This window comes from Bufo bufo, chromosome 3 (genome assembly GCF_905171765.1).
Source record: "Bufo bufo chromosome 3, aBufBuf1.1, whole genome shotgun sequence".
In the NCBI taxonomy this organism is placed as follows: domain Eukaryota; kingdom Metazoa; phylum Chordata; class Amphibia; order Anura; family Bufonidae; genus Bufo; species Bufo bufo.
This window is the reverse complement of record NC_053391.1, coordinates 627,900,815-627,928,782: the sequence shown is the minus strand read 5'-3', so window position 1 is coordinate 627,928,782 and position 27,968 is coordinate 627,900,815. Positions and strand designations below refer to the sequence as shown.

General features: G+C 42.1%; 1 protein-coding gene across 1 annotated transcript in view; it reads left to right on the top strand.

The window, feature by feature from the left end:
• Nucleotides 1-27,968, top strand: part of RXFP2 (relaxin family peptide receptor 2) — a 557,968-nt gene that overhangs the window by 360,909 nt on the left and 169,091 nt on the right. Inside the window, exon 3 of the mRNA XM_040426154.1 lies at nucleotides 2,179-2,256. Coding sequence (XP_040282088.1) covers nucleotides 2,179-2,256 — 78 coding nt within the window. The remainder of the gene's footprint in view (nucleotides 1-2,178; nucleotides 2,257-27,968) is intronic.

Below are 27,968 nucleotides of genomic sequence, written 5' to 3'. Positions count from 1 at the left end.
AATGATTAGCCTAAGCAGTGACATGTCCCCAAGCATCATGTCACTGCTGGGTCATATGCTGCTTGGGAACATGGCACCACTGAGGCCAATCATTGGCTGTAGTGAAGCATGTGACCCTGTCCATGTGGAAGTTGACAGATGCGGACCGCAAGTCCAGTAAAGACAGCCCGAGAGCCAGAATGGAGGAACAGGTACATTTGGCTGGGGATCAAATTTAATTAAAATAAACTGGAAAACCCCTTTAAACTGATGCAGTTTTGGAAGTCAAAACTAGGAGTGAATTAAATTAGAAGTCGTATCTGCCCTTTATATATTTTTTCTTCGTTTATGATCCATTCCTGATTTTAGGCTTCAAAAACTGCATCAGGAAAACTGATCACGTGGCTATTGGAAATGAACTGAATTGCCTGGGGTAGCACATTCTAGAGAATTGTTGCAGCTCAAGAAAAGCCTTCGACACAGGATAGTGTGGATTGTGGCAGTTAAAAATGCAAGGTATAACTGTGGCTGAACCTACTGAGGTGTTTAAAAAGAAGATTTACAAGAAACTGCACCATTTACAGAAGTCAATGGGCTGCATCTAGTTTTGAAGCTCATTCCCATTCATGTAAATGGCAGTGACTTACTATGACAATGGCTCTATTGTTGTTCTACATCTGTATATGTTCATGAAGAATGCACCTGTAAGTTGTAGGCAAACAATGTATGCACCTGTAAACTGACGGTGATCTGGTAACTTTTGGCTGGTAACTTTTAGGAAAGGGATCTTACGGCAGGACAGTATTACACATGGAAGAGCTGCGGTAACATGGCACATGGATTACCGCCAATTGTCATGAGACACCTGTACTTGCAACTTGAAACCATGGCAAATATAGGTACAGCATGCCAATTAGTGATAATTCATGGCTTGACAAAAACAAGTAATAACACCTACAGCGAGCCTCTGAGGAGCTGGTGAAGAGGATAAGTGTGGTAGTGGGCCTGATGAGATGTTGTGTTACAGTGTACTCCTTCAGGCAATTGCTACCTGGGGATCAGCAAAGTGGAAAGGTAGCTTGAAGAAGCAGGCCAGAAGTATAACAGTCTTACTTTACTTGCAAAACATAACATGTGGCACAACCGGTAGTAGTAGATACAAAGTGTAATTTCCATCACCAGGTGATGGAGTATGGTTACTGGTTAGGTCGCAATTGAATGGCACTTTCAGGCACTTGTGTATATAGCTGTCCATGGTATGATACTGGCCTTCAGGAGGTCTAGGTGATGGGTGTCTGAGCTGTAGTCCCTTACTTGCAGCATGGTTTGTAAAGTTGTGATTCTGCTGTCTAGGCACAGTGAAGTCTTTTTGGAAGCAATGATCTTGATTCTGATACTGTTCTTGGAGTGCAGGTCTCATAGAAAAACTGGACATGTTCCCTTGGAGTAGAAGCTCTCACTTGTGTTTCCTATCTCCTCTCTAACTAGATTCACACTCCTGGCAGAAAGTAAAACCATTCCACTTCTAACAAGAGGGGAGATACAGGATGATTAGCCCTGTTCCTGCTAACCATTGCCAACCATACCTTCCATGCTGGTGCACATGGCAGAGACATAAAACATAATACATAACATAATTGTAGATAGCCCAGAGGTATGGGGTACTGCATACCTTGTAAATGTTTGCATTAATAAGCTATCAATTTATAGTTTGAACTGCAGTAATTTTACCATGAAATCGTGCCTGACCAAGCATTTAAGGGCAATAGCATCCCGTAAACATCAATTCGGGTATCCTTTACTCAGATGTAAATATTATAGCCACACATCTTTCTTTTTTATCTACATTAGATCATGTAGAATCCTTATGTAAGATCTAAAGTCAATTTTTAAATGCAGACAACGTCTAGGAAAATTGAATTTTTTTTTAATTTGCCCTATTGTCATTGTGGCTAGTTGACATACTATAATATGAAAAAGTTGCTCAGGCATTCCATTGAGTCTATTGAGAATTGCTGTAACCATCTAGTGGCAAGATCCTACGTGGTCTTGTCTCTCATCTTTCACTAATAAGGATCCTTTCAGACTAAGGTTTTTTTTTTTTACATTTTGAAAACTTTTTTTGAAAATACAATGTTTTGTTTTGCCATCTGGGATATGTTAGAGCTATATAAATCCCCAACAAATCTTTTTTTCTAGGAGACAACAATGGATGGCCAAATATGTTCGATGAAGTGCATTCGAAGGCAAATGACGTGATGGATCTCCAGGAATGCTGTAAGTAACTAAAGATGGAACCGTCATAATCTGTTTTTACTATTAAAATAATTATTATACCATTTAGATTGAAAAAAACAGCATAAGAAAAATCCCAGAATTGCCATTATTCAAGCAAGCCGTCAAATAGTTTTTTGTCATTGGCATGAAATCTGTCATGACAAATAACTTATGCAGATTTCAAGCAGCACCACAACCTTTCTCTGTACAAAATGTCCCTGCTTTCTGTAAAAGATCCAGATTGGTTCAGATAGAATTATTTCAATCTTTATGCCATTTTCCAAGAATTCACTTTAACCAGCAATTAAATTCTGAAAATTATTAAAGGAACACTAATGCATTAGACAACTTAGAATGGATAGTAAAATGCAGTACAAAATTATAAATATATCAACAGTCTAAGGACATGTTAGCGTTACCCTGTTCTGACCTCAAAATGCCCCAAAAAAAGCTTATTTAAAGGAATTGTCAATGCGTAAATATCTTGACTGTCAGTAGTTTAATATAAAATAACATACGTGTATACTGTACTCCCACGTTGAAGTTTTAACCAGTCCACGAAAGTCCCTGTTTACTTATGCGTTGTGTTCCTGTGGCATCTAAGCATGTGTCCACTGTAGTCTTCTGGTTATGACCACTGAGAACATGGATTAGCCCCATAAGCCTTGTTGGAGTGTGGGCCCATTTTCACTGGTTACTGCCTCCAAAAATTGACAATAAGTTCAACGTCCTCCTGCAGCTGCCAATATTTCTATAAAATGTCTCCTGTTGTTCTTAAACCACAGAAAACCTATATAACATCCTGTAATATTATACTTTATCACAAAGTTGAGTTTGAATGGTATTTAATTATGTTAAATGTAGAGATTGTTTTTGTTATAGGAGGAAAGAAAATAGTGTTAAGGGATTTTTTGTTTCATGTTAATTGAAATCTTTTATCAGAAAATTACCTTTTGTTCAAACCAGGTTTTCATGTTAAATGATCACTAATGTTTGACACAACTTTGTACAAATCAATAGTACTTGGAAAACCTAAAACTTTGTAATATATATTAGCAGAGAAAAATGTTTCTTTCTCCAATAATCAGGCTTTTTCCTCTCCCCTCCTAAATTGATATTCATTCTGAACTCAATGCTGAATCCGTCTGGAGAGACTGAGAGAATAGTCAGCTTGCTAAGGGTATGGTAACTTGGCGGCTTCCAGGACAGACTACCATTTTAATTAATATGCAGTTAATGTTAGGTATTTTGAGAGAGATTTCGAAATGTGCAGGGAAAAATACACCATGTGACAATATCCTACTGGATCAGATTATAGCTGCCCATAGAAGTCTATACAGAGGGGAAGGAGGAGGAGTGAGCTGCAGAGAGAGATCGAGAGTGTCTTACTGTCTCACAGCTACTAGATTCACATCTACTGTTCTTAACATCTCTATAATATCCTCTATGATCTTCTACTTCTCTATATATGAAAGACAGTGACAGGGGAAGCAGAAACTCCTCTACTTTGTACAGCATGTTCAGTCTATTGGAGACGTGATAACAGCTAGTCTAGACCCAATAGTTCATAGCAAGCTGATAATTAGAAGTGGATCCTCAAGAACCCCTAATGCCATTCCCGCCTCAAAGAAGCTTAATGAAAGGACAGGTAAAGCATTCAATACTTCTTGTCCAGTTATATAATTTTGCTGAGATATGTTTACCACTTTGCAAAGCATTTTGAGCAGGCTGAAATCAGTTTGCCTTCTCTATGGTAAAAGTGACAGACCTTGTTACTGTATTTTGGAGGACCTCTAAACAGGGCTCAAGGAACCATGGTTGGGAAACACTATCAGAGAGGTTAATAACTTGTTTTCTAACATAAAGTCTCATGAACAGGTGCCTGCTATAAAGCAGGTCTCTAGAACTACTGTTTCATAAGCTTATGCAAGATGGCTACCCATATAATCATGTAAAGATCTAAAAACAAAACATAATGAGGAAATAAAACAGATTAAAAATGTCTAATTCATTGTGAATTTCTCATTATTACAAGAAAAATAAGGTGATATATTATACTTTAATAAAGTTAAATACTATTACATGTGTATAATAAAGTGTGCAACTATCTAATATACTGCGTATTTAAAGATTAGGGTCACCTTTGATTTGAAAAATAAGATCTACATATGCCAGCATGCATACATTAGCATGTGTCTAAACTCCCTAAAGTGAGAAGGAAGTCCATTTTAAAATGTAGTCACTGGCCCACATGAGCAGAGTGGCATTCCCAACTAATCATGATGCTTGGGGCTATATCTTACCCCAGTGGCATATTGGAAAGAGCATGGCCAGTATTGTATATCGAGAACCACCAAGCTTTACATAAGGCAACATACAAGATATACAATATAACTGCTATACATTACTTAGAATGCTAACACTATTAAATTCATAGTATAAGAGATATTTTAGAAGTGACATCAACTGGTCCTTGGCTCTGGATCTACAATGAAAAGTATAATAGGAGCAATAGTATTCACACGGGCCTATTATAGTATGGGACAATAGGACTGAAACAGTTCCAGCAATGTTTAGCTGATCGCCTTCACACCCTACATACTAATGGGAACCATTGTTTCATGTCCATTCACATCCATGCCACCTGGCTGCTCATCTGCAGAATAATTGAAATGAATGCACAGACTAGGCCAGTGGGGAAACCCTTTAGTGTAACCATATAGCATATGAGGTTAGTAATGTGAGCAACTATAATTTTATTTTGTAGAAATACATATACGGTTTGGGGGACTTATGTCAGGTTCTGTTTGAATTACATATGTCTGTGCTGCACTGGAGCCACCAGTATCTATTATTCTGAGGACCCACACTTCATCGATGCAACTTCATATCCACTTTTAATTTTAAAATAATCTTTGTTGTTGTATTTTATTTGTAAATAAACCCATTAAAGGGGCTTTCCAAGGGAAGTAAATATGTATAGGAAAACGGGCCAGAAAGGGTTAAAAAAAAATAAAAGCAAGCATAATCACCTCACTGAGCACCTGTCACAATCAGTGTGGGGGGAAAACTCCACACTGAACACAGGAGGGAAGAGGAACAGTAACTGGGCCTTGAAACTAGAGAAGGAACAGGTCAGCTCCTAAACAACCCTAATCCGGGCCCTAACTACCTATCAATATGAATAGACCTTGAAGGTAGGAATATTCATAAGCTGTATACCTAGGCCTTTATATCCCTATAAGGCTCTGGAATGAGGTTAGGACCAGAGACAACTAGAGTTGAGCGAACACCTGGATGTTCGGGTTCGAGAAGTTCGGCCGAACTTCCCGGAAATGTTCGGGATCCGAACCCGACCCGAACTTCGTCCCGAACCCGAACCCCATTGAAGTCAATGGGGACCCAAACTTTTCGGCACTAAAAAGGCTGTAAAACAGCCCAGGAAAGGGCTAGAGGGCTGCAAAAGGCAGCAAAATGTAGTTAAATCCCCTGCAAACAAATGTGGATAGGGAAATGAATTAAAATAAAAATAAAATAAATAAAAATTAACCAATATCAATTGGAGAGAGGTCTCATGGCAGAGAATCTGGCTTCATGTCAGCAGAGAATCAGTCTTCATGTCATAGCAGAGAATCAGGATTCACGTCACCCACCACTGGAACAGTCCATTGTCAGATATTTAGGCCCCAGCACCCAGACAGAGGAGAGAGGTCCCATAACATAGAATCTGGCTTCATGTCAGCAGAGAATCAGTCTTCATGTCATAGCAGAGAATTATTTAGGTGCTGGGTGACAGGTATACGTTTACGGACAGAATTAGACTTGGATATGCACAGTAGCGTGTATGTGAAGTTATTGAGAATGACCCTATCAGGACCTTGAATCTAATATACCCTTTTAGGGATAGATTTAAAGTAGGCCTGATACAGCAGAAACCACTAATTTAGGAAATTGCTAGGTTGGGAATTGTATTTCAAACCAGAACAAAAACTGTGCTTTGACAGACACAATATAACTTCACAAGCTACAGCAATAGCCAGAGATTTAGCTGAATATAAATTTGAGGCCTATTATTTAGGCGCTGGGTGACAGGTATACGTTTACGGACAGAATTAGACTTGGATATGCACAGTAGCGTGTGTGTGAAGTTATTGAGAATGACCCTATCAGCACCTTGAATCTAATATACCCTTTTAGGGATAGATTTAAATAACCACACTATTGATGGTTAAATGGACTTGGTGACAGCTTGCCCCTGATGTAGGATATAGCAAAAAATAACCACACTATTGATGGTTAAATGGACTTGGTGGCAGCTTGTGCTGGCGCACCACAAGCCACAAAATGACCGCCGATCACCCCAGAAAAAAGTGACTGAAAAACGCTCTGGGCAGCCTAAAAACAGTGAGCAATTGAATAGCAGCAGTTCAATGATCCACAGCTGTAGATCGATCACTGTCTTAAAGGGAACCTGTCACCTCTACTATGCTACCCTCAATGAGCGTTTCTAAATGTTCATTGTGTTACCCTAAAGATATAAATTACACTTTTAATTTCATTTGCAGACGAATTCAATAAGTATTATGCATTTTTGTACTTCCCGCCTTTTATGCAAATTAACATAAAAGAGTCATATCTTACTTGTGTGACCAGAGAAGAGTCATATTTTCAAGCTCTGACTCATCTCAGGTTAATTTGCATATGTATCAAATCTTTTTTTTTTTACACAATAAAAGCACACAGAGCTTTGGGGACTGGGTATTGCGGATGTGCTAGCGGCAATCTAGCAACCCATGTCCTCAGCTCTATACCAAAAATCCAGGTGACAGGTTCCCTTTAAGTGTTAATCTCGCCCTAACGTCGCAGCTGCAACCTCTCCCTACACTTGTAGCAGAGTGGCGTGCAGCGCTACGTGACCCAAGCTTATATAGAGGCTGGGTCACATGCTGCACTGGCCAATCACAGCCAATAGTAGGCATGGCTGTGATGGCCTCTTGGGGCAAGTAGTATGACGCTTGTTGATTGGCTGCTTTGCAGCCTTTCAAAAAGCGCCAAGAAAGCGTCGAACACCGAACCCGAACCCGGACTTTTACGAAAATGTTCGGGTTCTGGTCCGTGTCACGGACACCCCAAAATTCGGTACAGTTCGGGTTCGCTCATCCCTAGAGACAACCCATTCCTCCCCAGATGGACGAATGTAAGTCTCTGTCTAATGCCCAGATACAAACAACAGGCAATATAACAAACACAATACAAAAAAGACTTAGCTGAAAGTACAAAACTGCCAACTCCAGAAACACCGCAGAGTACAACCGACCAGCTAGTTAGAAGACAAGAAGAAAATCTATAAACTGCACCTCCAAGAGTAAGAAGCGGCTACTTATGGGAAAGATAAATTACCAACAAGCAACACCTGAAGCAAGGGGTGTGGCATTTACCAAAACACAGACACAATAAGATCCACAGGGAACTTGTCAATTTAACCCACGAGTTGCCAGTCTCTCCGATCTCCTGGTAACTGCCACGGGGATGTCTGTGACAGTACCCCCTCTTCTACGGGTGACCTTCGGGCACCCAGGACTGACCTTATCCAGGTGAGATCTATGAAAGGCATTCACTAAACGATTGGCATTAACGTCGGATGCCGGCACCCACATCCTCTCCTCCGGTCCATAACCTCTCCAGTGGACAAGATATTGAAGGGATCCACGGAGGACTCGAGAGTCAACTATTTTTGTGATCTCGAATTCCAAATTACCGTCCACCATGACCGGAGTGGGTGGCAAGGAAGATGGCTGTAAAGGTTCCACATATTTTTTCAACAAAGACCTATGGAACACATTATGAATTTTTAGGGTCTGAGGAAGCTCAAGATGAAAAGCTACGGGATTAATAATGGCCGTGATCTTATATGGGCCGATAAGCCTTGGACCCAACTTCCAGGAAGGTATCTTCAACTTAATGTTTCTTGTGGACAGCCACACAGAATCACCCACACTTAGGTCCGGACCATTGATACGTTTCCTGTCAGCCACACGTTTATATTTGTTGCCCATATTTGTCAAGTGATTTTGAATTTTTTGCCATATTGATGACAATGATGACGAAAAACGTTCTTCCTCAGGGATACCAGAAGTATTAGAACCAGAAAATGTGCCAAACTGAGGATGAAACCCATAGGCCCCAAAAAAACTGCGATTTACCAGTGGACTCCTGACTACGATTGTTTATGGCAAACTCTGCCAAAGGCAAAAAGGAAGACCACTCCTCCTGGTTCTGATACAAAACATCTCAAGTAAGTCTCCAGACTCTGATTAGTGCGCTCCATCTGTACATTCGACTGCGGATGAAAAGCCGAAGAAAAGGACAGTTGAATTCCCAAACGAGTACAGAACACCTTCCCGAACCTGGAAACAAACTGAGCGCCACGATCCGAGACCAAGTCAGAGGGAATGCCATGGAGTTTCAAAATCTTGTCAACAAATACCTGTGCAAGGGTATAGGTAGATCAGTGATAAAGTCCATGGATACATGAGTCTATGGTCTGGATGGAATGGGTAACGAAAGTAAAGATCCAGAAGGTCGAGTATGTGTCACCTTGGCACGTGCACAGGTAGTACAGGACACATAGTCCTTTACACACTTACGCCACCCCGGGCACCAGAATCTACGAGATATAAATCACCACCTCCAGGGAAATTATGTGACAAGGCGTCCGCCTTTACATTCTTAATCCCAGGATGATAGGTGACAGTGAAATTAAATCTGGTGAAAAACAGGGCCATATGGCTTGTCTTGGGTTCAGTCATTTCGCCGACTCCAGATAAGCCAGATTTTTGTGATCAGTGAATACCATGATCGGATGAATCGCCCCTTCCAACCAATGACGCCACTCCACAAAAGCCAATTTAATTGCCAGCAACTCTGTTACCCACATCATAATTTTTCTCAGCGGGGGATAGTTTTTTCGAGAAAAGTGCACATGGTCGGCATTTACTAGGTGATGGGCCCTGTGACAAAACTGCTCCTACCCCCACCTCGGATGTGTCCACTTCCACAATAAACGGTTGTGACACATCTGGCTGCACCAATATGGGAGCAGAAGCATTTCTTAATCGCAGAAAAGGCTTGCAACACCGAAACAGACCATACAGAGACATCTGTCCCTTTCTTAGTCAAATAATTGTCAAATAATTCTTAATACATTTTCGGTAATAGTTGGTGAATCCTAAAAACCGCATAAGAGCCTTCAGATTTTCGGGTCCATCCCAGTCCAATACAGCACAGACTTTCTCAGGATCCATTCGAAAACCCAAAGATGACAGCAGGTAGTCCAAGAACTGACAACCTCGTGTACTGCAAAAAAACACTTTTCTAATTTTGCAAACAATTTATTATCCCTTAAAATCTGTAACACCTGTCTCACATGATTCTGATGTGTTTCCATGCCAGGAGAATAAATAAGAATGTCATCCAAATACACAATCACAAACCTCCCCACCAGGTGATGAAAGATGTCATTCACAAAATGTTGGAAGACCGCCAGGGCATTGGTCAACCCGAATGGCATGACCAGGTTCTCAAAGTGCCCCTCAGGAGTATTAAAAGCTGTCTTCCTTCATCCCCTTCCTTGATCCTAACCAGATTATATGCCCCCCTTAAGTCGAACTTGGAGAACACCTTGGCACCAATAATCTGGTTAAACAAATCAGGAATCAAAAGAAGAAAGTAATGACCACAGATAGTAATCTGATTGAGTTCACGAAAATCCAGACATGGCCGAAGACCTCCATCCTTTTTTTTTTTTTTTTTTTACAAAAAAGAACCCAGCAGCCACTGGAGACTTGTAAGGTCTTATGTGCGCTTTCTTCAAACTTTCGGCAATATATTCTCTCACGGCCTGCCTTTCAGGTTCAGAAAGATTATACAACCTAGATTTAGGCAATTTAGCCCCGGGAATAAGATTAACAGGGCAATCATATTCCTGATAGGAAGGTAAATCCTGACACCCACTCAAAGAAAATAGTGATGAGTGGCATAGGCAATATTTGAATTCGCGATATTTCGCAATTTTTTTGCCAAATATTTGCCATAAATTCACAAATTCGAGAATTCGTGATCTCCAGTCATTGTTTACTTGATTGCGAAAATCGGCAATGTAATAAATTCGCGATTAGAATATTCAACACTATTCGCGAATACGAATATATAGCACTATATTCTAAATATTCACGAATTCTCGAAGTGGCAATATTCGCAATTAAAATTCGCAGTTCGAATATTCGCGCTCAACACTATCAGAAAACACATCAGCATCGATATAAAAGAAGGTACAGCCTTAGTAGTAACCACAGAAAAGGAAGTATTAAGACAATTATCAATGCAATAGTCCCCCCAATCCAGAATCTGCCTAGCTTGCCAATCGATAGTTGGATTATGCTTGGAAAGCCACGGTAAACCCAGAACCATAGGTGCAGGGAGACCTTCCAAGACAAAACACGAGATTACTTCTTGATGGAAGTCACCCACTCTTAATCTGATATCATGCAAAACTTGCGACAAGCACCTCTGAGTAAGAGGGGCAGAATCAATAGCAAATACAGGAATGTCTTTTTTTAATGTACTTGGTGATAACCCGTGCATGCGGACAAACTGAGCATCAATCAGGTTCACCCCGGCCCCGCTGTCGATAAATACTTCAATTCCCACAATTTTTGACTCTAGCGCCACCTCGGCAGTCAGCAGAAATCGGGTACTACCAGCAAAGGACAAATGCACATTCTCTGACTCCCCACTCACACCTCCGATCTATTGACAAAATGTCCCCTTTGACCGCAGTAAAACAAACTCCCTGCTTGCAACTTCTACTTTTTCTTTGTTCCCCCTAATTGCATGGGTTCATCCGCAGGTATAAGCTCAGGAGTCTCTTCACCCAAAGAGTCAAAGGAATACGGTACGTTATGCAATAGAACGTCCTGAGAGAAAACTGGCTACGAAGAGCTGGATCATTCCACTCAGTAGCCCACCTCCTAAGTTCGGAACAATATATCTCCACCGAATGCTCTCTCTGATGCAAGCCGCGTAATTTAGTCTCGGCCAGGGAGGTTCGGTCCGGGTCATCATAGATGAGTCCTAAATCTCAGAGAAATGCATCTACTGATTAGAGAGACTGTGATCCGGTTGGCAGAGAAAAAGCCCAAGACTGGGCGTCCCCTTTAACCACCTCAGCCCCCCTAGCTTAAACCCCCTTAATGACCAGACCACTTTTTACAGTTCTGCACTACACTACTTTCACGGTTTATTGCTCGGTCATACAACTTACCACTCAAATGAATTTTACCTCCTTTTCTTCTCACAAATACAGCTTTCTTTTGGTGGTATTTGATTGCGCCTAAGATTTATCGTTTTTCCGATATTAATCAAAATAGGCCGCAATTTTCTCAAAAAAAGTATTTTTTACTTTCTCTGGTTAAATTGTTCAAATATAATTACATTTCTATACAAGTTTGTGTCAGAATTTATTGTGCTACATGTCTTTGATAAAAAAAAATCCAATAAGTGTATATTTATTGGTTTGCGCAAAAGTTATAGCGTTTACAAACTATGGTACAAAAATGTGAATTTCCGCATTTTGAAGCAGCTCTGACTTTCTGAGCACCTGTAATGTTTCTTGAGGTGCTAGAATGCCAGGATAGTATAAATACCCCCCAAATGAACCCATTTTAGAAAGAAGACACCCCAAAGTATTCGCGGAGGGGTATGGTGAGTTCATATATGATTTAAATTTTTTTCACAAGTTAGCGGAAAATGACACTTTATGAGAAAAAAAATATATAAAGTTTCCATTTCTGCTAACTTCTGGCAAAAAATAATAAAAAATCTCCCACGGACTCACTATGCCCCTCAGTGAATACCTTGGGGTGTCTACTTTCCGAAATGGGGTCATTTGTGGGGTGTGTTTACTGTTCTGGCATTTTGGGCGGGGTTAAATTGTGAGCAACCCTGTAAAGCCTAAAGGTACTCGTTGGACTTTCGGCCCCTTTACGCACCTAGGCTGCAAAAAAGTGTCACACATGTGGTATCGCCGTACTCAGAAGAAGTAGGGCAATGTGTTTTGGGGTGTATTTTTACATATACCCATGCTGGGTGAGAGAAATATCTCTGTAAATTGACAACTTTGTATAAAAAAATGTAAAAAGTTGTCATTTACAGAGATATTTCTCACACACAGTATGAGTATATGTAAAAATACACCCCAAAACACATTGCCTTACTTCTCCTGAGTACGTCGATACCACATGTGTGACACTTTTTGCAGCCTAGGTGCACAAAGGTGCCCAAATTCCAATGAGTACCTTTAGGATTTCACAGGGCATTTTTTACGCATTTGGATTCCAAACTACTTCTCACGCTTTAGGGCCCCTAAAATACCAGGGCAGTATAAATACCCCACAAGTAACCCCATTTTGGAAAGAAGACACCCCAAGGTATTCTGTGAGGGGCATGGCGAGTTCCTAGAATATTTTTTTTTTGGCACAAGTTAGCGGAAAATAATTTTTAATTTTTTTTTTCTCTTACCAAGTCTCATATTCCACTAACTTGTGACAAAAAATAAAATTTTACATGAACTCGCCATGCCCCTCACGAAATACCTTGGGGTGTCTTCTTTCCAAAATGGGGTCACTTGTGGGGTATTTATACTGCCCTGGTATTTTAGGGGCCCTAAAGTGTGAGAAGTAGTTTGGAATCCAAATGCGTAAAAAATGCCCTGTGAAATCCTAAAAGTACTCATTGGAATTTGAGCCCCTTTGCCCACCTAGGCTGCAAAAAAGTGTCACACATGTGGTATCGCCGTACTCAGAAGAAGTAGGGCAATGTGTTTTGGCGTGTATTTTTACATATACCTATGCTGGGTGAGAGAAATATCTCTGTAAATGACAACTTTTCCAATTTTTTTATACAAAGTTGTCAATTTACAGAGATATTTCTCTCACCCAGCATGGGTATATGTAAAAATACACCCCAAAACACATTGCCCTACTTCTCCTGAGTACGGCAATACCACATGTGTGACACTTTTTTGCAGCCAAGATGCGCAAAGGGGCCGAAAGTCCAACGAGTACCTTTTAGGGGGGCATTTTTAGGCATTTGGATTCCAGACTTCTTCTCACGCTTTAGGGCCCCTAAAATGCCAGGGCAGTATAAATACTCCCCATGTGACCCCATTTTGGAAAGAAGACACCCCAAGATATTCCATGAGGGGCATGGCGAGTTCATAGAAGATTTTTATTTCTGGCACAAGTTAGCGGAAATAGATATTTTTTTAGTTTTTTCTCACAAAGTCTCCCTTTCCGCTAACTTGTGACAAAAAGTTCAATCTTTCATGGACTCAATATGCCCCTCAGCGAATACCTTTGGGTGTCTTCTTTCCAAAATGGGGTCATTTGAGGGGTGTTTGTACTGCGCTGGCATTTGAGGGTCTCCGCAATCATTACATGTATGGCCAGCATTAGGAGTTTCTGCTATTCTCCTTGGGCCTCATGCCACACAACCGTTGTTTGGGTCCGCATCCGAGCCGCTCGGATGCGAACCCATTCATTTCAATGGGGCCGCAAAAGATGCGGACAGCACTCTGTGTGCTGTCCGCATCCGTGGCTGCGTTCCGCGGCCCCGCTAAAAAAAAATTAACATGTCCTATTCTTATCCGCGCTTTGCGGACAAGAATAGGCATTTATATTGTCAATGTAGGATTGGCACACTCAAAACATGCGGAGCCCCACGGAGTTGAAACAATTTATTATAACTACGTTTGATAAAATATGATAAAATACAATAAAATACATAAAATAAATTAAACAATGGTAGTAGTTTTGTAATATTCAAATCAACTTATTGCAGACAAAGTATCCTGGATGTTCTCAATAGTGGATGGGTCTGCAATAAGTTGATTCGAATATTACAAAACTACTACCATTGTTTAATTTATTTTATGTATTTTATTGTATTTTATCATATTTTATCAAACGTAGTTATAATAAATTGTTTCAACTCCGTGGGGCTCCGCATGTTTTGAGTGTGCCAATCCTACATTGACAGTTATACAATTTGAAGGGTGAATTCATCAGATTGTGCACCTCTTATGGTTGTGGGACTAGTGAGCTATTTCCAATATATTTACTAAGGCATTTATATTGCCGGCGCCCCTTCCGTTCCGCAAATTGCGGAAGTCAACACTGGCGCCTTCCGTTTTTTGCGCATCAGCGGTTTGCGGACCGCAAAAAAAACGGCACGGTCGTGTGCATGAGGCCTTATATTAAGCATATGGGTAATGAGATTTTTTTTTTCCGTTCAGCCTCCGGGCTGAAAGAAAAAATGAACGGCACAGATTTCTTCATTCGCATCAATCAATGTGGATGAAAAAATCTCTGCCAAAAAATGTGCAAAAAAAAAAAGATGCGATCGCTAGTAAAGATCCAAAAAGCTCAAAAGTGATCTTTATAGCGCCGCAGCGATTTTACGGTGTTTTTGAAGTGATCAGAAAAAAAAAACATTTCTGTCACTGCGGTGGGGCAGACTGAACGCAAGTGTGCGCATAAGATCAGGCCTGATCGGGCGAACACTGCGTTTTTTGTAGAGCCTAAGGTGACCCTAATGTACTGATATAGATCTTATTGCGATCAGTCTTGATCACTTACAGATACTATATAGTACTAGTGCTGATTAGCGACAGCGATGGCGCTAATCAGCGACTAATCAGTGACTGCGGTGCGGTGGGCGCTAACTACCTAACAAGTGGCTAACTAACTGGCGGTGTTAAGGGACCCTTAGGCCCCATTCACACGTCCGCAATTCTGTTCCGCATTTTGCTGAACGGAATTGCGGACCCATTCATTTCTATGGGGACAGACTTTGTCCCGCTTGGATCCGGAATTGCGGATCTGCACTTCCGGGTCCGCACTTCCGTTCCGCAAAAATATAGAACATGTCCTATTCTTACCCACAATTGAAGAGGACAAGAAAAGGCATTTTCTATATAGTTCTGGCAATGTGCAGATCCGCAAAATGCGGAAAGCACATTGCCGGTGTCCGTGTTTTGCGGATCTGCGGATACGTGTAGTGTGGTGTTTGGTGCTACTTTACAGAGCTGCCTGTGTCCTCTGGTGGTCGATCCAAGCAAAAGGGACCACCAGAGGACCAGGTAGCAGGTATATCAGACGCTGTTAACAAAACAGCGTCTAATATACCTTTCTGATGTTAAAAAAATCGCATCTACAGCCTGCCAGCGAATGATCGCCGCTGGCAGGCTGTAGATCAACTTGTTTACCTCGCGATCCTGTGAACGCGCGTTCACAGGAAATCTCGCGTCTCGCGAGATGACGCGTATATGCGTCCAGGAGGAATAAACCCGGCCGCCCACAGGACGCATCCCTGCGTTAGGCGGTCGGGAGGTGGTTAAGCAACAAAATAATCACACCCACTCTCTGGCTCTCGTCCCCAGATGAGTGTGGACGCAGCTTAAAGTACCATTTGCACCTTTACCTGAACCGAATAAAATTATCACTCCCCACCCCCGAGAATCTTTGCGGGAGAGCAACTTTAGGTTCAGGACAGGTCAGGAAACCACTACTAGGATCAGCCAACAGTGGTCTCTGCATCTGTGAGACAGTCATGCGGAGGTCATCCACCTCCAGAGACAGCCCCTGTAGCTGTCCGTTCAGTGCAGCGATAACTGATACAGACAACAAAATTACTGTTATTCTGCGGTTTATAATGTCACGATCAGTGTGGGGGGAAAACTCCACACTGAACACAGGAGGAAAGGGGAACAGTAACTGGGCCTTGAAACTAGGGAAAGAACAGGTCACCTCCTAGACAACCCTAATCTGAGCCTTAACTAGTAACTACCTATCAATATGAATAGACCTTGAAGGTAGGAATATTCATAAGCTGTATACCTAGGCCTTGGAAGGTTAGGACCAGAGACAACCCATTCCTCCCCAGATGGACGAATATAAGTCTCTGTCTCAGGCCCAGATACAAACAACAGGGAAGATAACAAACACAATACAATAAGAAAAGACAAGACTTAGGGCTCTTTCACACTTGCGTTGTTGTGTTCAGGCATAGAGTTCCGTCGTCGCATTAATCCGGATCCGACCTTAAGCTAAACGTCGTTTCGGCGCATTACCGGATCCGACGTTTAGCTTTTTCTAAATGGTTACCATGGCTTCCAGGATGCTAAAGTCCTGGTTGCCATGGTAAAGTGTAGTGGGGAGCGGCGGAGCAGTATACTTACCGTCCGTGCGGCTCCCGGGGCGCTTCAGAGTGACGTCAGGGCGCCCCACGCGCATGGATGATGTGATCGCATGGATCACGTCATCCATGCGCATTGGGGGCTCTGACGTCATTCTGGAGCGCCCCGGGAGCCGCACGGACTGTAAGTATACTGCTCCCCCGCTCCCCACTACTACTATGGCAGCCAGGACTTTAATAGCGTCCTGGGTGCCATAGTAACACTGAAAGCATTTTGAAGACGGATCCGTCTTCAAATGCTTTCAGTTCACTTGCGTTGTTACGGATCCGGCGGGCACCTCCGGCAAATGGAGTGCACGACGGATCCGGACAACGCAAGTGTGAAAGAGGCCTTAGCTGAAAGTAGAAAACTGCCAACTCCAAGAGTGAGAAGCTGCTACATATGGTAAAGTTAAATTACCAACAAGCAACACCTGGAGCAAGGGGTGTGGCATTCACCAAAACACAGACACAATAAGATCCACAGGGAACTTGTCAATTTAACCCACGAGTTGCCAGTCTCTCCGATCTCCTGGTACCTGCCACGTCCGTGACAGCACCCACCGCTGTTCTCTTCTTTCTGGTCCTAGCTCAACATTCATCTAATGTGACCAGACCCGCCCATCGAGCTTCATTGACTAAAGCCATTTAAAAAGACTGTGTTCACTGCATGAAACACGCTCCATATGGGATCGGGAATTCCCGTTGTGAACTCTGCTCCTTTGATCAGACTGTACAGCCTTATAATGATTTATAATTGTGTGTCTCTGGCCATCCTCAACTGTAACGATTTGTACTGACAGCATTATGTCAGTACAAATCATTATGGTTTAGGTTGGGCAGAGACACACAACTTAAAAAATCTTCACAATGCCATGCTGTAGAGATGAGCGAAGTTGAAATTGAAAAATTTGATTCAGCAGCTTCGCCGGGGTTCCTCAAAAATTTTAATCGCTATAAATCAGGTATACAGATAGGGTACATCCACACGGAGCTGCCATGCTGCGGTGAAGAACAGTGCAACAATTTAGCCCGCAGCTGCCTTTCATTTATTAATGAAGACCGCACTGTATAGTCAGTCTTCATTGTTAATGGCCGTGTGCACCCACAGGGGCTGTTGCTGGTATGAGGTTTGGCTGGTTAGGTGGGGGCACAATATGCTGGCATACCCACTTCTCCAACCCCAGTGCTCTCCTGGCCTACAGATGGGAGTCCTTCTTTTGCCAGCTTCTTTTCTTCCTTTTTCACATCATCTAATATCGATGAGAAGATGTCATCAGGAACATCCAGCTCCTCCTCTCCCTGCATCTTGTGGACTTTTCTATGAAGTAAAGCCAACAAAAGATGACGATGGTCATCATTAAGACCTGACCCCCATAATGGGTGCAAACTGGATGGTATTAGCTGGCACACTGGGCACTGGAATAATAAATGCTTCCAACTTATTTGTATAGAGTTCTTCTATTCATCCTTTTTAGCAACACTGTCCCTAGCGCATGAGTGCTTGTCACGTCTCTCCCTATGCTCAGCTCACAGGACAATGGTGGAGACCTCGAGGGATAAGAGTTCTATAGGGCTGTGACATCACAGGGGATAGCTATCTGCAGATTGGCTGGCTGCACGGCATTATGAGTGATCTTGCGTTCCTGGGCTTGTCTCCAGCCACTAGAAAACTGAATCATTTTTTTTAATGTCATATTTTATAGAGCATGTTACCATAAGATATAGTGAGCGGGGGCCCAGGTATACATTGTGCTCTGAATCCCAGGAGGATCACCAGACTATGTTTCTGCTCTGGATCACGTATTGTGGGACAACTGTCATGGCGGTACTCCATGTCCACCACCATCCCACAATCCAGGGCAGGCATGGGTAACACATTATACTCTCCTGGCTTCTGTCCGGCTGTCAGACTCCTGTGTACCACGCTGCATGGCTATAGCGTGCATAGGTTAATTCCCCTTTCTGACCCTGTGTTCAATTGCTTGAATAATGAGCTAATCGGTTCTCCTATATAAGCTGGACTGTTTATTCCATGCCTTGCCTGAGCATTTAGTCTCTGTAGATCTTGTAAATTAGCTACTGTGTAATCCGTTTGTCTGCCTATGTATCGACCTCTGTCTGATTCCTGGATCCTGACCATCTGCCATATGACCTGTGCCTATTCACTGTACTTCATGTGTCTCCTGCCCTGACCTTTGGACTGTTTCACGGATTCACACGAACTCTGCCCACCCTGACCATGACCTGTTATTGACTATAAGTTAGTCTATTCCATCTGTGCCATGCATCGGGGTCTCTGATACCTGTGGGTTAGCAGCCCAGCACACCAAAACTCTTCTGGGAGGTAGAGGCCTGGTGACTCTCCTGCAGAGAAGGTCAGATAAAGAATGAAAATCAGGGGACTACCAGGATAATGCCCTCAGAACTGGTCCAAAGTTAAACCAGTTGGTTGGCACAGTGGGACCACACTCACTGCCTGAAACTAAATTTACTGTATATGTTTTGTCTCTATAGTCAGGATTGGTAAAAAATAGATTTATAAAAAGAACTCTGTGTGATCTTTAGTATCTTGATTCAGAGATAAAACAAGAAACCTTTTGGCTCTAGCTCATTATTGCATGTCACCACTTTGCTAATGCCACCTACTGGTGTCTATATGGAATGAACCATAAAATCTTTTCATAACTACCAGAAAATACTATAGTGCCAGAGTAAAGTAGAGGATTCTGTTTAGATGCAATTACTTATAAAGTGGGTAAGCAGTGAGTAACATTTTGAACATTAGAGGAAATTTAGTGTCTGTTACTGTTAAGATATGGCAACATGATCAGGTTTCTTGGTGCAATTTTGGAAACCGAAATTAGGAGTGAATTATAAAAGGAGTGAAAGTATAAAGATCATATACAACTTTGTCTCTTTTTTTAATTCATTCCTATTTTTGGCATCCAAAACTGCATTAGAAAATATGATCTTGTGGTCATACCCTCATGGGAACCCTATAGCTGTCACTTTTATGGAGGCACTGCACCTGATTTTGCTCACATTCTTCCTATACTTACACAAATATGGCCATGCACACAAATCTGTGTTTATGGGTGGCCATATACAGTGCATTAGAGCCCTTGTGACAGCTGGCAATGATGATGCTGGACAACAGAAGTCACCCTGGTCACAATACTTCATATCATTGCACTTGAGATGATATGACCTGTGACCACATCAGATGCATGTAAAGCAATAAAATTAGTTTCCATTTTATTAATGCCATAACAACAAAAAAAACTCCATCTGTGGTTTTCAATAACAGTTCAAATAAATCTAATTACTGAAATCTAATATCGAAATCTAATCAACAAACTCAACTTTTATAAATGACTCTAAGCTGCTATCCAGTAGCAGCATAGTACATATATACACTGCATGCTGCAAGGTGCACGTTCCAGTTGTTGTCTTCATTCATTCACATTCTCTGTTGCATGCTATCACTTCAAGAATGTTTGTGATATATTGAAGATTTCGACTTACAAATATAAGCTGTTCATCCACCATTTGTAGTACAGCGAGTGAAGAGCATCCAGGGAAATCACTGTCTGCTGTACAGAGTAGTTTTATATCCTTATGTGGAGGCTCCGCCATCAGTTGGCTCCTTGTTAGCAATTATTCTTGTACCAGGAAACACCGTAGTTTATAAAAAGTTACACAAACTTCCAGGCAGAGTTTCAGTGATCCACAAATAACGCTAACATAAAGCTCCTAAGGGTACGGCCACCTGGTCAGGTTTCCTGATGCAGTTTTGGAATCCAACATTAAAAGTGGGTCATAAAAGGAGAGAAAAGCATAAAGGATAGATACAACGTCTCCTCTCTTTTTTTAACCCCTTCACTACCAGCACCATACACGTGCAGCGGGGCGTCATCGTTTTGAAACAGCAGAGACTCGCGGCTAATGACCGTGACTGGCAATAATGCAGATTGCGGTCATTAAAGCCTTTAGATGCTGTTATGAAGTGAGATTACGGCATGTAAAGGGTGAAAAACACGGGTTTCTTAGGCTACATGTACACGAACGTTGTTTGTTTCCGTGTCCGTTCCATTTTTTTTTGTGGATAGGATGCGGACCCATTCATTTCAATGGGTCCGCAAAAAACACGCGGACAAAAAATGGCTGTTTTGCATCCATTTTTCATGACCATTTCAAATGGCTATGGAAAACGGTTAAATGTAATTGTTTTTTGTTAGTTTTTTTGGAACATCCCAACCCCTGCGGTACACTCACCATATGTTATACACCCCACAGCGCCCCCAGTATAAATAATAGCCACCATATTGCCCTCAGTATCTATAATGGCACCTCCATAGTGCCCCCAGTGTCTATAATGCTCCCCATAGTGGCCCCAGTATATAAAAGGCCCTCCACCGTGCCCCTTGTACATACAATGCCCTCCAGTAATGGTTTCCAGTATAAATATTGCCCCCAGTAGTGCCCTCTATTCTGCTGGGTCCAAAAATAAGAAATACTCAGTTCATTCACTTGAATGCAAGGGAACACTCGCTCTGCATTGGAGGGAGCAGGACCTGATGCTCACCATGTTGTGATGTCACTTAACATCACAATGCTGGGAGCATTGTGTCCTGCTCCCTCCAATGCAGAGCAAGTGTTCAAGTGGATGAGTTTTTTTTTTTTATGTTAACCCCAATTTTTTTAACTGCTGTTAGATGGATGCACTCCTTTCTTAACAGCCATTAAAAACCGGCCAAAAAGGGTTATTACTCTTACCGGTAATTCAATTTTCCAATAGCCTCCCCCAACGGCACTGACAGGAGGGTGCTCCCCGCCCCCAGGACAGGAAACAACACGGAAGCTCAACTTTAAAAGGGTAGTACACGGTAGTGATGCAAGAACAAAAATTATATTAATCCAACTGGAATACAAGAATAAACATGAAATTACAAATGCAAGGAAAACCACAATGAAGGGAGGGAAAAACCCCAGTGCCGTTGGGGGAGGCTTTTGGAAAATCCAATTACCAGTAAGAGTAATTAACCTTTTTCCCCGGCGCCTCCCCCAACGGCACTGAGAGGAGGATTAACAGAGGAATCTTACTAGGGTGGGATTACTGCAGACAGAATTCTGCGCCCAAAGGCTAAATCCTGATTATGCATGACATTTAAATTGTAATGGTTGAAGAAAGTCATTGGATTTGCCAAGACAGCTGCTTTGCAAATCTGTTCAATCGAGATGGCCGCATTCTCTGCCCAAGAGGTCAACATAGCCCGTGTTGAATGGGCCCTAGTCCCTTTGGAGGATCTAGGTTCTTTTGAGCATAACAAATACAAATTGCCTGCTTTATCCATCTTGTAATGGTGGCTTTACCGACTGCCTGGCCCTTGTTAGGCCCCTGAAACTGAAGGAGGAGGTGATCCGATTTTCTATCTTCTCTCCAGATTTTTAGATAGGCAAGCACACAACGTCTTACATCCAGGTTATGTAAGCGCCTCTCCAGGTCTGACGAAGGTGACGGACAGAATGATGGTAAAATTATTTCCTGACTACAGTGAAATCTGGATACTACCTTCGGTAGAAAGGATGGGCAATGTCTTAAGATTATCCTGTTGTCTAGGATTCTAAGATAAGGAGGACAGCAAGAGAAGGCCTGTATCTCTCTCACCCTTCTTGCCGTTGTTATGGCCAGGTGGAAGGTAGTCTTTAAGGTCAGGAATTTGAGAGAAATATCCTCAATAGGCTCAAACGGAGAGTCCATCAGTGCCGTGAGTACTAAGTTCAAGTCCCAAGGTGGAATGGTAGAGTGTAATCTGGGGGAATCTCTGATTGCCCCCTTGATGAACCATCTGATTAGAGGATGATCAATAAGATTTGCATCTAGAAAAACTGCTAAAGCGGAGATCTGAACTTTAAGGGTGGATGGCTTAAGCCCTTTGTTTAAGCCCGTCTGCAGAAAATCTAAAATGACAGGTATGTTGATTAAGGGATTTTGCTGAATCCTGTCACCAGAAAAAAAAAAAAAGGAAGGCTTTCCACGTTCTGAGATAAATCTTGGAGGTTATGATTTTCTACTCTTTAGTAAGGTAGAGATTACAGGGTCAGAGAGACCTTTCTTTTTCATATTTTTGCGCTCAATCTCCATACTGTCAAATTCAGCTGAGAGACCCCTGGATGGAGTACTGGCCCTTGTTGAAGAAGGCCTGGGAACACTGGTAGGGTCCAGGATATTCCTTGCGACAGTTTGAGTAAGAGGGGAAACCAGGCCCTTTTTGGCCAACATGGAGCAATCATGAAGACCTTTGCTCTCTCTTCCGCCACTTTCATCAGGGTTCTCGGAATCAGGCTGAATGCGTATAGTAGCCCCCTTGGCCAGGGGCAAGATAGGGAACAGAATTTTTTTACTTTCCTGTTTTTCCAGTCTGCAAATAAATCCACAACCGGAATATCCCACATCTTGGTAATCTGAAGAAAGTCCATTCTCCCTCTTTTAGAGTTTGACAGCTGAGGAAGTCATTAGAGAGGATAGGTGTTTCTCTGCAAAAAGAAAGATATCCCTTGATGTTGCTGCCAGAGATCTGCACCGGATACCTCCTTGCCGGTTTAAATAAACAACTGTTGTCATATTGTCCAACAGGATTATGATATGATCGAGAGAGGTTCTTGAGTGAAGGGCTAGAAGAACTTTGTAGACTGCTCCGAGCTCTGTTAGGTTTGATGATGCATTTAACATGGAGTCGTCCCAGACTCCTTAAACACAAAGGTCCCCCGCATGGCCTCCCCAGCCTCGACTGATGGCATCTGTAGACACCACTAGAAGATTTTTCAGACAACAGAAGACACCTCTCTGCAGATTGTTTCTTATTCTCCACCCAGCCAGGGAACGTTTTACGGACGGGGGAATTGAAACTTTCTTGTCCAGAGAGATTCTGTTGCCATCCCAAGCTGCTAGAAGAAAGGCTTTCAGAATTCTGGGGTGGCTTTGTGCCCATCTGACAGCAGGGATTGAGGATGTTAAAATTCCCATGGTTGTCATGATGTTTCTGATGGTAGTGGATCTTAGACTGCAAAACTGATTTACCTTTAGTTGAAGGGACGACTGCTTCTCTTCTGGAAGGAAGGACATCAGTAAGCAAGAGTCGAGAAGAACCCTTAAAAATACTTTTTGCTGGGCCTGAACGAGGTTGGATTTTTTGACATTTATGATCCATCCCAGATCCGTGAAGATCTTTTGAACAAGGTCTAGGTGTACCAGAAGCTGATTTTCTGATTCTAATAGGAAGTCGCCTAAGTAGGGCACAATAAAAATGCCCTGTAGATGAAGATGACTGGTTATTTCTGCCACTACTTTCGTGAAAATTCTCGGAGCTGATGAAAGGCCAAAGGGGAGTGCTTGAAATTGAAAATGTAACAGAGGCGACCTCCCATAAATACTGCTATCCTGAGAAATTTTTGATGATCTTTGAAAATGGGTACATGGTAGTATGTGTCCTGTATGTCGCCATGTAACAATGTTGAGGAAGCAGATTTATTGTTGATTTGATGGTCTACATCTTGAACTTTTTGTGAGATAGGCACTTGTTCAGACTCCTTAGATTTATGATAAGCCCGAAAGATCCCCCTGGCTTTTTTATGAGAAAAACAAGAATAAAATCCTAGCTTTTGCTGGCTTTCTGGAACTGGTAGCAGGACTTCTTTTTGAATCAAGCTGGAATTCTAGCATGATACCCCTTTGAATAGCAGCTAGTATCTAAGGGGAGGCTCCTATATTTCTCCATTGTGGAACAAAAAATTTTCATCTTGCTCCCACCTGGCCTCTGGCGTCATTGAGTGGTTTTTGATGAGTTATTAGAATTAAAGAGGAATTCCTTGTTTCTCCCTCTTGACGATTGTCACCTGCCTAAGTACTCTCTCTTCTTCTGATCGGGTTTAGGCTTCCTTTGACTACGAAAGGAGCGACTCTGATGAAAATGTTTTGAGTCAGTGGGAGACCCTTTTTTCTTATCGGAGGCCTGTTCTAAAATATCATCCAATACTGACCCAAAAAGCCTATCCCCTTCACAAGGTATGGAACATAACCTTTTTTTGAACCAGCATCTCCCGACCAAGAGCGGAGCCATATGGCCCTACGAGTAGCATTAGAAATAGCAGTTGATCTTGCTGACAACCTGACTAAATCTGCCGAGGTGTCGGCCAGAAAATTTGAGGCCTGTTTAAGCATGGGCAGTGATGCCAAAATTTCGTCTCTTGGGGTTCCTGCTGCAAGATGATCCTCTAGCTGATCTGAGCCATGCTGATAGGGATCTGGCGGTACTGGTTGATGCAATGCTTGGTCTGAACATAGCTGTATTAACTTCCCAAGCCTTTTTTTTAGTAAGTTCTCACACTTCTTATCCATCGGATCATGGAGTAATCCCATGTCCTCAAATGGAAGAAAGCCATTGAAGCATCAATCTTTGGAGTTTTATCCCCCGAAAACGGATAATTCATTTTGAAAGTCTTTGTAATCGGACATCTCTTTTCGGGATCCTTCCACTCCCTTGAGATTAGGGCTTTGACATTATTATGGATTGGGAAGACACTCCCTTTCTCCCAGACTTGAAACATCTGATCCTGGATGGAGCAGCTTTCTTTAGACTCCTCCAGGTGCATAGTAGCTCCCTGGCTATCGTCAGATGAATCAGAGTCTATGTCAGAAGCAATCTCCCCTTCATCCAAATCCAACCCAAATAACTGGGACCCCTGGGATTTTTGAGACGCAGAAGACTGCAGCAAAGAGGTAGGCAACCTAGACTCCACTGCAGCATTAACTTCTTCACGAATCATACTCCGCATGGAGTCTAAGAAGGAAGGAGATTCTTCACGAATGTGGTGAGCGCGGTGACGTCAGCGCAGGTCCTGCTGAATGAAGAAAGAAGGACCTTCTATCTTCATTCAGCAGGACCTGCACTGACGTCATCGCGCTCACCACGTGGTGAGCGCGATGATGTCAGCAAAGGTCCTTTTGCAGGTCCTTCAAGAAGAACAAAGAAGAGGATCTCGGCTGCGCGATTAAGTGGATGAGGTGAGTAATGTTTTTATTATTTTTTAACCCTCAATTGACTAGCATTATTTTTTAACCCTCAATTGAATAGCATTCTGTATTAAAAAAGAATGCTATTATTTTCCATTATAACCATGTTATAATGGAAAATAATAAAGTAAATGGGGTCCCGACTCATACATCCCTCGTCTACTTAGCAACCATGCGTGAAAATTGCACCGCATTCGCACTTGCTTGTGGATGCGATGCGATTTTTTACACACCCTCATTCATTTCTATAGGGCCTGCGTTGCGTGAAAAACGCAGAATATAGAACATGCTGCGATTTTCACGCAACGCACGAGTGATGCGTGAAAATCAGTTGCGGCATTCCTGAGAACAAAAGTAACTTGTATTCTTATGCATATTCGGGTTTCCGTGCTCCATAAATGAGGAGCTGGGATACACCAAGGGAATAGGCCCCATTCCTCGATGCACTAGAGCTCTAATTTGCATAAAGAATAAAAGTATTTTTTACTCGGAAACGTCACAACTAATTTTGACAAGACAGGTATCATGTTACTCAGCAGGATCAACCCAATCGGGCAGTATGCCTAGTTTAACAGGAGTGGTCCTTCTAAAGTCTCTGTTCAATCAGTTTAAAATGTTTTATTTCTGAGTTTTTTATGGCTCTTACAATCCCTTCTTGTCCAAAGTGTTCCCTAACCATAAACTGATCACATCACTGAAATCCCCAACAATCACCTGTCAGCAAGTGTTCATTTTCCCTACAGCGCCACCACAGGTTATCTGAAGCATTGCACAAGTTTTGTTTTATTAACATATATGATAATGCACTGATGTACCGGGTCCTACAGAGTGAGAGATGCTCCTTGTAGTCACTCTCTGCTCTGCCCAATAGATTAGGGTCTTGAACTGAGGACCTATCTCTATGACCTTCCTAAATGGGATATGTGTAAATGGGTTTTCTAAACCAGATAACCCCAGGTAGCTTTGCCTGAAATGTTTAACCACCTCAGCCCCCAGTGCTTAAACACCCTGAAAGACCAGGCCACTTTTTACACTTCTGACCTACACTACTTTCACCGTTTATTGCTCGGTCATGCAACTTACCACCCAAATGAATTTTACCTCCTTTTCTTCTCACTAATAGAGCTTTCATTTGGTGGTATTTCATTGCTGCTGACATTTTTACTTTTTTTGTTATTAATCGAAATTAAACGATTTTTTTGCAAAAAAATGACATTTTTCACTTTCAGTTGTAAAATTTTGCAAAAAAAACGACATCCATATATAAATTTTGCTCTAAATTTATTGTTCTACATGTCTTTGATAAAAAAAAAAATGTTTGGGTAAAAAAAATGGTTTGGGTAAAAGTTATAGCGTTTACAAACTATGGTACAAAAATGTGAATTTCCGCTTTTTGAAGCAGCTCTGACTTTCTGAGCACCTGTCATGTTTCCTGAGGTTCTACAATGGCCAGACAGTACAAACACCCCACAAATGACCCCATTTCGGAAAGTAGACACCCTAAGGTATTCGCTGATGGGCATAGTGAGTTCATAGAACTTTTTATTTTTTGTCACAAGTTAGCGGAAAATGATGATTTTTTTTTTATTTTTTTTTCTTACAAAGTCTCATATTCCACTAACTTGTGACAAAAAATAAAAACTTCCATGAACTCACTATGCCCATCAGCGAATACCTTGGGGTGTCTTCTTTCCAAAATGGGGTCACTTGTGGGGTAGTTATACTGCCCTGGCATTCTAGGGGCCCAAATGTGTGGTAAGGAGTTTGAAATCAAATTCTGTAAAAAATGACCAGTGAAATCCGAAAGGTGCTCTTTGGAATATGGGCCCCTTTGCCCACCTAGGCTGCAAAAAAGTGTCACACATCTGGTATCTCCGTACTCAGGAGATAAAGTTGGGGAATGTGTTTTGGGGTGTCATTTTACATATACCCATGCTGGGTGAGAGAAATATCTTGGTCAAATGCCAACTTTGTATAAAAAAAATGGGAAAAGTTGTCTTTTGCCAAGATATTTCTCTCACCCAGCATAGGTATATGTAAAATGACACCCCAAAACACATTCCCCAACTTCTCCTGAGTACGGAGATACCACATGTGTGGCACTTTTTTGCAGCCTAGATGCGCAAAGGGGTCCACATTCCTTTTATGAGGGCATTTTTAGACATTTGGATCCCAGACTTCTTCTCACGTTTTAGGGCCCCTAGAATGCCAGGGCAGTATAAATACCCCACATGTGACCCCATTTTGGAAAGAAGACACCCCAAGGTATTCAATGAGGGGCATGGCGAGTTCATAGAATTTTTTTTTTTTTGGCACAAGTTAGCGGAAATTGATTTTATTTATT